This window comes from Ciona robusta, chromosome 12 (assembly GCF_009617815.1).
Source record: "Ciona robusta chromosome 12, ASM961781v2".
Lineage (NCBI taxonomy): Eukaryota > Metazoa > Chordata > Ascidiacea > Phlebobranchia > Cionidae > Ciona > Ciona robusta.
In genome coordinates, this window is record NC_143246.1 from 6469351 (window position 1) to 6481358 (window position 12008).

The 12008-nt window shown below is 39.8% G+C and overlaps 2 protein-coding genes across 2 annotated transcripts; one reads left to right on the forward strand and one right to left on the reverse strand.

Moving 5' to 3' along the window:
• Positions 1 to 1426: 1426 nt before the first annotated feature.
• LOC149727262 (cilia- and flagella-associated protein 299-like) lies at positions 1427 to 7536 on the reverse strand. Its single transcript, XM_089890106.1, has 6 exons — positions 7328 to 7536; positions 6720 to 6850; positions 3153 to 3243; positions 2239 to 2381; positions 1896 to 2025; positions 1427 to 1626 (listed from the first exon to the last, which is right to left on the reverse strand). The coding sequence occupies exons 1-6, from the start codon at positions 7433 to 7435 to the stop codon at positions 1528 to 1530; spliced, it is 702 nt and encodes a 233-aa protein (XP_089746232.1). The 5' UTR covers positions 7436 to 7536; the 3' UTR covers positions 1427 to 1527.
• Positions 7537 to 8063: 527 nt separating this feature from the next.
• LOC149727263 (cilia-and flagella-associated protein 96-like) lies at positions 8064 to 11825 on the forward strand. The gene is made up of 8 exons (XM_089890100.1): positions 8064 to 8274; positions 8679 to 8752; positions 8972 to 9117; positions 9385 to 9522; positions 9909 to 9984; positions 10421 to 10600; positions 11198 to 11370; positions 11648 to 11825. Exons 1-8 carry the CDS (start codon positions 8163 to 8165, stop codon positions 11697 to 11699), a joined length of 951 nt encoding a protein of 316 aa, XP_089746226.1. The 5' UTR covers positions 8064 to 8162; the 3' UTR covers positions 11700 to 11825.
• The last annotated feature ends 183 nt before the right edge of the window (positions 11826 to 12008 follow it).

Here is a 12008-nt window from a genome sequence, read left to right on the forward strand (position 1 = left end):
TTCAAAGCCCGCCGATCACACAATACACACCCGATATGAAATTGTTTTGACGCTGCGTCATTTGCAGTGGCGCAAATTCCCACCGCACAAAATTCGCGCACCTGTCATAATAATTTTCCCGATGCCGCGTAATCGTAATCTCAAAGGCCCGGTTAAATATAATCCCAATACGTTCGCTAGTTGTTTTTATAGCGACCAGTGGTCACTTAATTTCGAGTCGCACACCTGCGTACTAACGGCGCGTGATTGGCGTAACAGCTCTTTACGTTTTATCTTACTCGATTATTGAAAATTACAGCTACAAATTACGGGATGAAACTCGACTGCTGCGAATTCGAAATGCCAGAGAGAAAACTTCGTTTCTCCGCTGGGAACGGATAGTTTTACAGACTTAACTTGTTGGGTGGTCGTTACATCATCATGGTTTAGCTATACCATGTCAAGTATATAAGACAAAACATCCGTAAAGCCATCCCCGGTCGTTGCCGAAAGGACTTGTTTTTGCTGGTTGAGCAGAAACAGACTGTTGTTAATGTCCTTCACAGCAAAAGGTTCAACAGGCCATATATTACCTCCATCGTGCGTACGAAGCTTTGTCAAATTTCGACGACCAACGTCGAGCGGAATAGGTATCCAGGTTGGCTCAGCTGCGGCGATGGCAGTTTGGGACGGCACCCCGGTCTAATTGCGCGGATATATTTCCCAAATACGTCGCTGGTTGGGATATGCTGGCGAATGATACGAAGGCATTGCCAATCTGTACTCGGCCGAGCCGTGACGAAGCGGCACACCTGTGCACGTAACGAAGCCAGCTGCATAATATCAGAAGCACGCGCGCACTGTGGACAAAAGCACCGGGTATTGGAATTTCATTTCCCGGTTTATTAAACCAGCCGTTGGTTAATCGCATCTTCGGTTATTGGATTGATTACCTAAATTCCCAAACGCTATAACCTTTTCCGGTTAAAAAAACACGATATATATACACAGTATACACTCCCGCTACCAACAGCGGCTTAAATTTGACGTGCAGCTGTTGTTTGCCCACAAATCGTCTTCCGGCGGCTTTTTTTGAACTCTGAGAATTCCGATGGGTTATTTACCTTCATAAACCAAGCGCCGAACTTCGACACAAACAACGAAAAGCTTGAATACCACGAGTAACCCGAATCACCAGGCTACGTGCTGCAAATATGCGAGGTCGGAAGCATTACCACGTAATCCAGCAAAGGGGTCGGGCTTAATCAGCTTCTGTACAGTAGCCAGGGTAGAGTTTCAAAACAACTCGCTAACCCCGAAACGCGCCGTCGGCTACTGGGGAAACGCCTTTGAAAGTGCATTCCCTTCTAAAGAAACCTTTTTCGTAATGACTACGTCAAAATGCGTCTCAGATTTCGAACCACATCCGTAAAGTTATGCACATATGCACGTTAAATAAGTGTATTTCTGTACAAGATAAATACAAAACGGTAAAATAACATTTAAGTACTTTAAACGTGGAGAAAGCTGTAGAAATGCGACCGTTCTTCATGTTTTCCTGCGAGTAATGTGATCGTATATAACCACTTGTATGTATTGGTCTGTGTCGATCGGTGTACGGGTAGAATTGTCACCCGGGGTTGCTGCCTGTAAAACAATCTATAATTACACTATGTATTGGTAAATATGAATAGTGCATGCATCCAAATATATACAAAAAACGCTTTGGATATTCATATTAGTTTAGTGAAAATGACTTACAGGCAGGTAAACATAAGAATAGTAAATGCCCTTTATAAAGTTATAATCTTTAAATACAACGGAGATAATGCACATATAGATCATCTCCACCACCTAAATACACAATAAAAACTTGTAACAAAGTTTTAGATGGCGTGAAAATTGAACGATATTACCTTTGGGTCGACGTTGAGAATTTTTCGATCCCGTTTGTTTTTGAAAAGCAATCCAGATGCATTTTCAGCGATGACTTGATAGTTGGGGGTGGGATTCGAAGTGGAAGTCTGTGTTTCCCAGTTGTAAAAGCTAAACAAAGATTGGGTGAAATAAAGAAGTGTATTGGTATAAATGAACTGAATCTTAAATAGGCTACTTGCAAAGCTGATTATACGATACGACAGGTTGGGTAATTTTCTTTACATTAATTGCAATATTTGGTAAACTAAAACTGGCAGAGCGTTGTATACAAACTTACGTGAGAAATTGAATTGAATGTTTAAAAAAAATTGATTACGACACCTGAGATCAGAGGGCCGGGGCAGTAGACGTTTTTTCCCGGCGAAATATGGTTCAAAATCCTCGGTCTTTAAGCGGTGGGCAAAATCAATGTAGCCAGAAATCTCTTGGTTTCGCGAGTTTTTGTCGCGAATGAAAATGATTGACTGTGAATGAAAATTATTAATTTTGTTAAAAATTCTTCACCAACTTATTTGGAACCCAATAAAAGAAGCAATTTTGAAGTGGAACAGCCCGTGGGCTCTTGGCAATATTTAACCCTTGACCGTAACCCTTAACCTTTGACCCTGCAGGCCTGTACCCGCTTACCCTAATGACCCCCTGCGTCGGAAGTGGTGTTAGGTGTGCCGAAATCTCTTGAAATTTCAAGTCTGTTTTACATTTAAAATCTAGCATTGTCAGATGGCACCCTATTTGGTCAAGAGCTTTTTCTACCGTGGATGCATTTCTTTGAATTATTTGCAGACTTTGCTAAATCACACGTACAGCGACAGTATTCCCGGTAGAGCGTGAAATACCACAGCCTTGTTGCGGTCAGATGATAAACGATTTAGTTTATTAAACCGGATCGGAATTCACGCTGGTTACTTCCATACCCCGCACCGGTTGTGTTGTATAAACAGCACTACAGCCTTATGTAATATATGGGGTTGGGATAGCTGGCTTAGTAATTAACCGTAGTGTTGTGCGCAATTTAGCTCGGCACCTGTAATTCATCCCCACCTGGCTGTCTATTGTTTACGTGACAATACAGGTCGCACGTGTCAGGGAACGGACGGGTAGGGAAAGACAGCAACAACTTATATTTGACTAATGTCAGCGTAAAAACAACCAGGACATTAAGTGGGCAAGTCAAGGCTACTTCGTGTCCGTGGTTTTAATTAAAAAGCAGCAACGCGAGACCTTAGGTCACTCACGGTCATTTTTCCACTTCGGTTTCCCTCCTCACGTTGCGCCAACGAACGCAGAAACAAATTCTTTAACTCTTTGCCCGAGCTTGCTAAGGTCCTGCGGAAAATGTAAAAAATGTTACGATTTTTTAATGTTACTAATAAAATGTACTTCTAGACTCGGTAAAGATCTGCACAAAATTTTTAAAAAATACATACAATAACTAATATTACAAATTATATAATGTTGGAAGTAAAAGCGTGTAAAATATTTAGTTCGTGATGTTGGAATCTAAGAAAAGAGCGTTGACAGCTAAATATAACGTATTAGCTTTGCAGTGACGTCGATACTTGTATGGTTTTCGCATCTACTCGAATAAAAGTGTTGCTGTGGCAGAGATAGAAGTATTATGACTGTGATAGGCGGTCACCCAACACGCTAACGCTCGCAGAGAGCTAGCGCACCTGTTCAGCCTGTAATTACGAATGAGGGACCACGACACAGGGTGTCGAAACGGAGGCGATTACAGCTCGAGCAAAATTCGTCGCGCGGTTTTTCGTTTCGTCACACGAAATTAGCAAAATTTAGGCTTTGGTAATGTCGAGTTTTTGGCGTAAAACATCGACACAGGAACTTCCCGTAACCACTGCTTTACCTCGCATCGGAAACGGTTATCTGATCAGAATATTGTTGGATTACTCAGGTTCTCTTGATCTGGCTCGAGTTATTACGGCAGCTTGCGTATCGTGAAGCTGCGGAACTTAGTTGACCTTCGTAGCTGCCATACGACAGGTGTGCCGGGTCGGTGTAGATAAACAAAACAGTCTCTTCTTTGTTTCCGACTTTGGCACAGCTCACAATAAACCGATACGCCGTTTTATCGAGCGCCAATCTAGACTTGAAATGACCGTGCGAAAACCTACCGCGTTATTGCTGGTATAGCGACGTCCCAGTTTATAACAGCAGCGGCGCAAGGACGGTTAGGGGTTACCACGGACATCAAAAGAGCAACTTGTACCTGTCAGTTACGCATGCCAGCGTATGTGCTTCGATACCAAAGCGTTTAAATTCCAAGTAGAAAATGCTCGAAAGGCAATCGATATCTCATTATCCAGTTAGCGAGTGTATACAAAACATGACGGCAAATCTCAAAATAAAAAATCACCCGCTCAGGCCCGTGCGCATTTTTGTGCATCTCCAGTTACCAAGAACTGCCCGTGTTGATTCGACGACCTAGTAAGGCACGTCAATTAACCTTAAAAGACGTAACGACCCACGACGAGAGGAGATTGCCTCCGTAGCTCGGGTGCTGAAAACACGTGCGCCTTGACCCTGGAGTGGCTGCCCGACCCCTGCAGGGGCGCAGGTCGCAACATGAGCCGGGACAAATCTAGAGCAGCAGATGCACGGAAGAACGACACGCATAGTTTGTTTAGCCAGCCCACCCGCATTCAACCACTGAACAGGGACAGAGGGCGCGCTCGCTCCCACGTAAACAGACTTTACTGTAGAGCCGCATACACTCGGCTGTTGGTTCCAGAATTGAAGAGCGAGTTCGTGAGAGGTGACAGTGTCGTTCGCTGTGGCATTGTTCATCGCGGATCACCCACAACAAATGCTTCACATTGATATTTGTGTAGAGACCGCGGATTACTTCTGTATAACACCTCTCTATACCACCAAAGTGCAGAAACTCATGGAATGCGCGAACTAAATAATTTAAGCTTAAGTTCCACTAAAGGTGTAAACATATGCGGTTAAGCGAGGCCGTGAAGATCAGACCTTATATTTCTTCTCAGGGTATGTTAATTTAAAGTTAATTTAAAGCTTGGGGTGGTTCAAGCGGCGCGAAGTCTTTCAGTTATTTACGTTGCGACTCTGTAGAGTGACGGGGCAGCGGTAAACAAAATAATCTCGATAAGACGTTGCGAATCGGGTGGCAGCTGGGAGCTTGTTTGGGATGCAGGACAGGTGCGCTGGGTTAGGAAACCTGACAATGGGTTTAAACTGATAGACGTTATCGCTTCGCTCGCGCGTCCATAAGTGAAATCTAATCGTGTCTAAATAACAAGGGGATTGAAGTTTCTGCTCGTCTCGCGTTTCACAGCTTTGTGCCCGCTTTGGCGATGGGCGCGAGCAGATTTACGGGTTTTTGATTGTTTACAACAAAAGTTATAGGGAGCGATCAAAGGTGTGGCATGCATGGCGGATTGGCCAGCGCACCTTGGGCACTTAGTAGCTCGTCTCCGATAACAGGAGCGCGTCAAAGGGAACATGGTTAGCGACTTTTCGACGTAATGTGCTCGCGACTCGCCAGGTGCGAAGTGAAAGTAACGGATATCGTATGACCGCTTATTCACTTCGGATGATGCAGCCGCGCAACAAACGAAGAAACGCGCCGACTCTCAGGCGGGTTTTAAACAAAAAGGAACCGCAAAGCCGCAAACTTTGAGCGCGACCGGTACGACGCGACCGAAGTTTCAATTAAAGCAACTGTGTTCGGCATCGACTCACAAACAGCTGTTGCCCGCTTACAGGCCGGCGAAACAACGGCGAACGTTTCACCAACAATTAGTCAAAGCGAGTGGTAACGGAAACATGGATTACGTCGTCTTTGTCTGATCCTCACTGTGGTGATATGTTACCTCATGCCGAAACGACCACCGGGTTGGCGAATCCTGTCATGCCAAATCTCAGGCCGTGAGATCATGCAGATTGAGACTTACGCATTTAAAAGCTCCCGCACCAAGCATTAAAGTCACTGTTTGTTATCTTTAGGTTATTTAAAGCCTGTGGAAAGGCGCGAATTAGTAACAGTAAAAGTAGATGTCATGTGGACTTTATCTGCTTTGCTCACGTCATTTACGAGGTCCATATTCGTCAATATAGGTGTGAATAGCTTGCCGAAAATAATCACGAACATGATCCTATCACAAAAGGAGAAACAACCAGCGCTAAAATGATGCTATTATTTTCGCTATCATAAGAAAAGTTACATCATGTAGGTTTATCGTTTTAGCAAACTTGCGATAATTAAAAGCGTGTTACATCAGATTAGTGGATACTGAATTTATTTTTCTAATCAACACTCATAGTTATCTAAAAATCTTTGTTTATACTTTTTATATTATATGTTTAGTTACTCAATACTGACATCTGGAGGCAAAACATTTTGAGTTTAAAATAGTTGACTGCCCATTGAAAGATATAAACTCAGTAGCTTTTACATTAGGATGCCAATGTTGTTTTAATGATGATAATGATAGGAACCAACACTTTTGAATTATTTATTTAACTCACTGCTTGGCTATTTATTGGGCACGTAGTGGCCACATAGATCCTTTTTCGTTAAACAGCTGGTTTTGTTAGAAATTATGAGTTGCTGTGCTCTTTTGAATAAATAAATGTAATTATGTAACTTGTTCATGGTTGCATCGCAGGTCAACGACAGTCGTTATAACATATATGTTCCATTTCATACACCCGCTTACAAGTTACCACATATTTGCAACCTTTTGGATAAACCTTTGTTTAAGGATTTTCCTTGATTTGAAAAATTAGTCAAGACAAATTTTATAAAAAACAGATTTTACTTTTGTTGACTTCTCTTTGACAATCTGGAAGCTTCAGCTGCTTGCTTCCTCGCCTCAAACTCTTCTCTCTTCAAGACTTCACCACTTCCTCTGTATCCGAGCTCAACCAGTTGACGAGCCAACTCTTCATCCTTAAATGTATCTTATTTATTTATGAGTAGCGGGACAACAACAATTGGTATAACATGGGTTTTCTGTTTTATACAACAATTAATCTTGGTAAAAAATAGGCTGGAACAATGTTCGTGTCTGTTAGGTGTTTTGTTAAAACACACACACACACCCATACTGTTGGCAGTATTAAGAATTCAACCCGGTATTTTTGGTTACAAGGTAAGGGCCTACTGAGTCACAGATTCAATAAAATATTAATGACACATATTTCAGTTTCGGGCTTCTGCTCTGGCATGTTTTAACATAGAATGTATAGGCTCACCAGACCAGTAGTTGCAACATAGGAAAATAGCTACAGGACAGAAGGTGCACTTAAAAACTTGCTGTACACACTGACCACCAATATGTATTTTTGTGTACTTTTTAGCAGTAATATAGAAGTATAGAACCATATTTTATTGGACAAAACCATTTTGGAAAACAGAGTAACTTACTTCTAAGTAATACAGATCCAGTGATGTGATTTGTGAATCAAGAAAGTCTTCATAAGTTGCGAATTCAGTCACAATATTGTCAGCTCCCGTATTTCCCTCTTCTTCCATATTATTGAGTTTTAAATTCAAAAAGTTCACAAAATGATAACAATATTTTAGGGGGTTACCCTCGCGGTTGTTATGACAACGCTATCAATAACACAGACATCGCAGAATATGTAAACCTCGTGTATCTTTTGTACGATATTTTAAACCTGATTAGTCCGATTTAGACTATTTTTTTCTTATTGTAGAGTTAAAGTTTGGGCTATTTTTTAAAAAATATTTACAACAGGAATATATTTTCAGTCTAAACGTTAAAATGCAAATGTACTTTTAACACTGCCGATGCAATTCAATACATTGGTTAATGATGATACAATAAAATAATAAAGTATTTCAAAGAATAATCCCTACAGATATTTCAAACCAACACAATTTATCAGTGCATATAAAATTGACATTAATTGGAAATAATTTGGAAACACTGGACCAGTTGCTTAGCAACTTTGGCGCCACTTGTTGCAGCAAGTACTTTTACAACTTTTGTTAACGTTGGTAATTAAGGACGATTAAAGACAAATGATCTACCAATTAACTGATCACCAGGCTAATGCTAAATCAGCTAGAAACTAAATGTATCTTAAAATATTAAACTGATTGCTGCATTAGTATTTTAATATTACATTTCATTCACCTTAGAAAACCTGAAGTTAGGTTATACTCGTACATATACAATCAGTTAATACATGAAAACGTCTTAGAGAGTATTTGTTTTGTGTAAAAATCAAGAAAAATGGCCGGAGGTGGAAGTGGTGGGAAGACCGACATGGAAAGGATTGGCATCTTCAGCGAAGTGGGTTACACAACAATCGGAGATAAATATCCGAAAGTTCACGCAAGTAGTTGTAAGTAATGTGTGGATTTTTAGACCTGAATGGCTCTAGTCTATAGTATGGAAAGTGAAAGTTTTAGGTTACCATAATTCCAAAACTTAATAATTATCGCCCAGTTTATTTAACCTAAACTGCATACACTGTAATATAAATTTGTTGTTAGTACAGATCATATGCAGCTCTTAATGCTTTGCAATTATAAGTAAACCATATAGTTAATAATTATAACTGCAATCCAAAAGTACAGAAAAAATCAACTATAAATATGGTTCAGTTATAACTTATAACAAGGAACTGCATTCTGACGCATCAGCCGGTCAAAGTCTATAATTATAATGGAACAATATATTCATTTTTCCGTCCTTTTTAAGTAACCTTAAAAATGTTTAGAATAATCTGTAATCAATTGTTTACAGTGCCCTTCAATGAAGCTGCTTATAAAGGCAAACACATGTTGCCAGGTGGTAGTAAAACTAGGTCAGCTTTACAGGTGAATTGCAAACAATAAACTATTGGATAATGTATGATGTGTGTATGTTGGAACTTTTAAGTAGAAAAACTTGCATTGTTCAATAACTCCTGTGATTGCCATATTCTTATTTAATGGGGAAAAAAACCTTACAACCCTGCAAAATATCTGTGTTACATACCAAGTTACATACTAAACATTGTCGTGGTCTATATACTAACTGTTGTCCTGTTAATACAGGCTGGTTATTTTGACAATCAATTCAAAAGAATAATGGAGAAAGAGGCATACACGGATCCTATTAAACTGAGACGACAGCACAGGTTGAAAGAAGGCAAGAAAAATATTGGAAAAGCTTTTTTACCAAACAACGGCGAAAAATTACCGTAAGTTTTTTGTTCAAGTGTATAAAATACAAATTTTTTTGTCAGTTGTAATATAAATACTACAGCCTATACCTGTGCAAAAGTGCATGTCACCAAACTTTTTTAATCTGTTGTCTATACATTACAAACAAGCACAGCCAAATTATGTTGCACTTACCACATTAGTCAATGCATTTCCTACATTTAATGTCTATGAGTGTAACTGCATTTTAACAGTGTTACCCCAGAGTTAGTACACCGTTGTTGACATCTTTACCTTTGTTTTAGGTGTGGGCTTGGAAACCACTACGGAACTTTCTCAGGAACCATTGGAGCGTTTAGTCCAGTCAGTCGACCACGCAAACCATACACAGCTCCTGGTCGTAACTTCACCACTAACCCTGCCAAGAAGGGAACTGGATATGGGTGAGATTTTAAGGGAGTAACAAAAATATCTATGATAAGACTGTGACATGTAATGATATCTCAGATTTTAAGGGAATAACTAATAAACTAAACTGTAAATATATATATGGCCAGGGTGTGATGATATCCCAGGCTTTGGCAAACGAAACAGTGGTACAATAAATGATGTTTTTTTTTACCATAAGAGCTTTTTACTTAAATATCATGTTATGCCTGGTAGCTACAATGGCAGAATATAAAAATTGGTCACATTTTCCAATATTGTGCTATTGATTTTCAATAAGGCATCTTATACGTTTTAACCTTTTCTTTCAAAAAAAGCACATTCTTATGTGATAATATTGACAATGTATTGTTACATATTCATTGAATCCACATTATTCCAGCTATGTAAATGTTATTCTTGGCAAGTACCATGAACATGCTGTGGAAGCTTACGATAGAGCTAAGGAGGCAAGATGGGTGAGTTACAAATATTCGGAAATTGGCTACTGTAATCGAAGAGACAAAAATTCATTATTATTGTTATATAATATTTAAAAGAGAATTCCAGTGTCTCTACAGAATTCCAGTGTCACTACAGAATTCCAGTGTCATTCATATTTCTTTTAGGGTAGAGCTCAGAATAAAAGATTGTCATCCATGTGAGTGGTCCTATCACACAGCATGCCAGGGAAAGTGTGTAGGGTACAGTTGGCTCATTATCCCCAAACTATAGGGTACTGGGCCTAAAACGTGCTCCTGATAAGTAAAAGTATTTTTCACTAAAAGAAATACACTAAGCACCTTGTTCCAAAAATAATTTTGCTCACTGCCTTGCTTTTCTACCTCATTAGAACAAAAGCTACACTTTCATTGGACTTAAACACATAAACACTAAACTAAATGCTTCCAACAGAAAGAGCAACAAGCCCACAAAGGAACATTAAAGGGCGGACCATTCAAACTTAACCTTCATCCACAAACTTACTTTGATTATAATCCGTACCGTTCCGACCGTGGCCCTGGCCCGGCCAAGAAAGGATCCGGAAAACTACCGGCTGTTAAACCTTTCAAACCAAGCTCACCTCCCAAAAAGGTATTTTTATCAAGCTTTGTGTGTCCCATTCTTAGTGAAATGATATATAGTAGGGTGGAGGAAAATGGGACACCGTTTTATTTTGTTTTCTCGTCCCATTTGGTAGTAAAAAAAGAACACTCAAAGGATTATAAAACTGTATCCTCACGACTTCCGTAGACCGTTGCGCTAAAGGTGTCCCATCTTTCCCAACCCCACTATATATTCCAAATATGGTAAATTTCATATCATCTTTGTGTGAAAAATGCCAAAATAACTTTGGAGAGAAGGTTTCTAACCCAAAGGTTACGAATTCAAGGCTTGTCGTTGCTACCAGTATGGGCGTATGTGTTTTAAACCTGAACTATACAATTAGAAGCCAGATTTACATGGTGTGATTGTTATAGTAGGGTGGGGGAAGATTGGACACCTTTAGCACAAAATACCCTGATGGTGTTTTAAACAATTAACAACGGTTTATGGGAGTTGTGAGGATAAGGTTTTATATTTCTTTTTTTATTTTTTTTTCCTTCCAAATGGGATGAAAAAATAGAATAAGTAGGTGTCGCATCTTCCCCCACTTTACTGTATATAACAACAATTCCGTTTCTCTTCCAGATTGGCGGCTCCAAAGCTGGTACATTTGATCCCTATCCATCCCATTCAAACGATCCTTACGTAATAAAGCAAAAGAAAGCGGCAACTACGAACAAAGACGGCAAGCTTTTCCATCCCTCACAGGGCATGAAATCGAGACCCACAGATTCAATAATGTCGCAAAATGTTATGAAGTAAGTTGTGTCTAATGTACCGAAGTAACAGAAAATACTAGGGCTGTGGAAAGTGGTAAGCGCGCCTTCTTCCAGCCCGAGTTTAGAGGTTTGACGCTTGTCACTGCTACCATTGTGGGCGAATGTGTCCTTGAGCAAGACACTTCATTGCAATTGCTCCAACTCGGCAAGTACAAGGTGTATAAAACAGAACACCCGTGCTGTAACGATTGCCGTTGCTCTGCCGCGCGAGGATAAAAAGTTACATTGTTTTAATTATTTATTCATTCTTTTCCAGGTCCGTACACCGAGACAATTACAAAAGTATACGAAGTGTAATGGCGTATTAATCATAACGAAAAAGCTTTTGTATTTCGCCATCTTCCGCAAATGTGGGCTGTTTTCTAAATACCTGAATATTTTTCAATATTAATCTCAAGTCGTTTTATATTTTGTAATACATTGCTTTCGCGTAACTTGTTTACTCGTCAGACAGCAAGCATATACCGTTAGCACTAAAAACCCATATTCCTAAACGTGTTTAAAACAAATAACAAGGATATTTTAATATCGCGTGGCCACGGTTATTTTATTCTGTAAATATTCTTTGTTTACTACCCCACGGAACGAGAAGGGAGAATGAAAACATGTCCCATTTT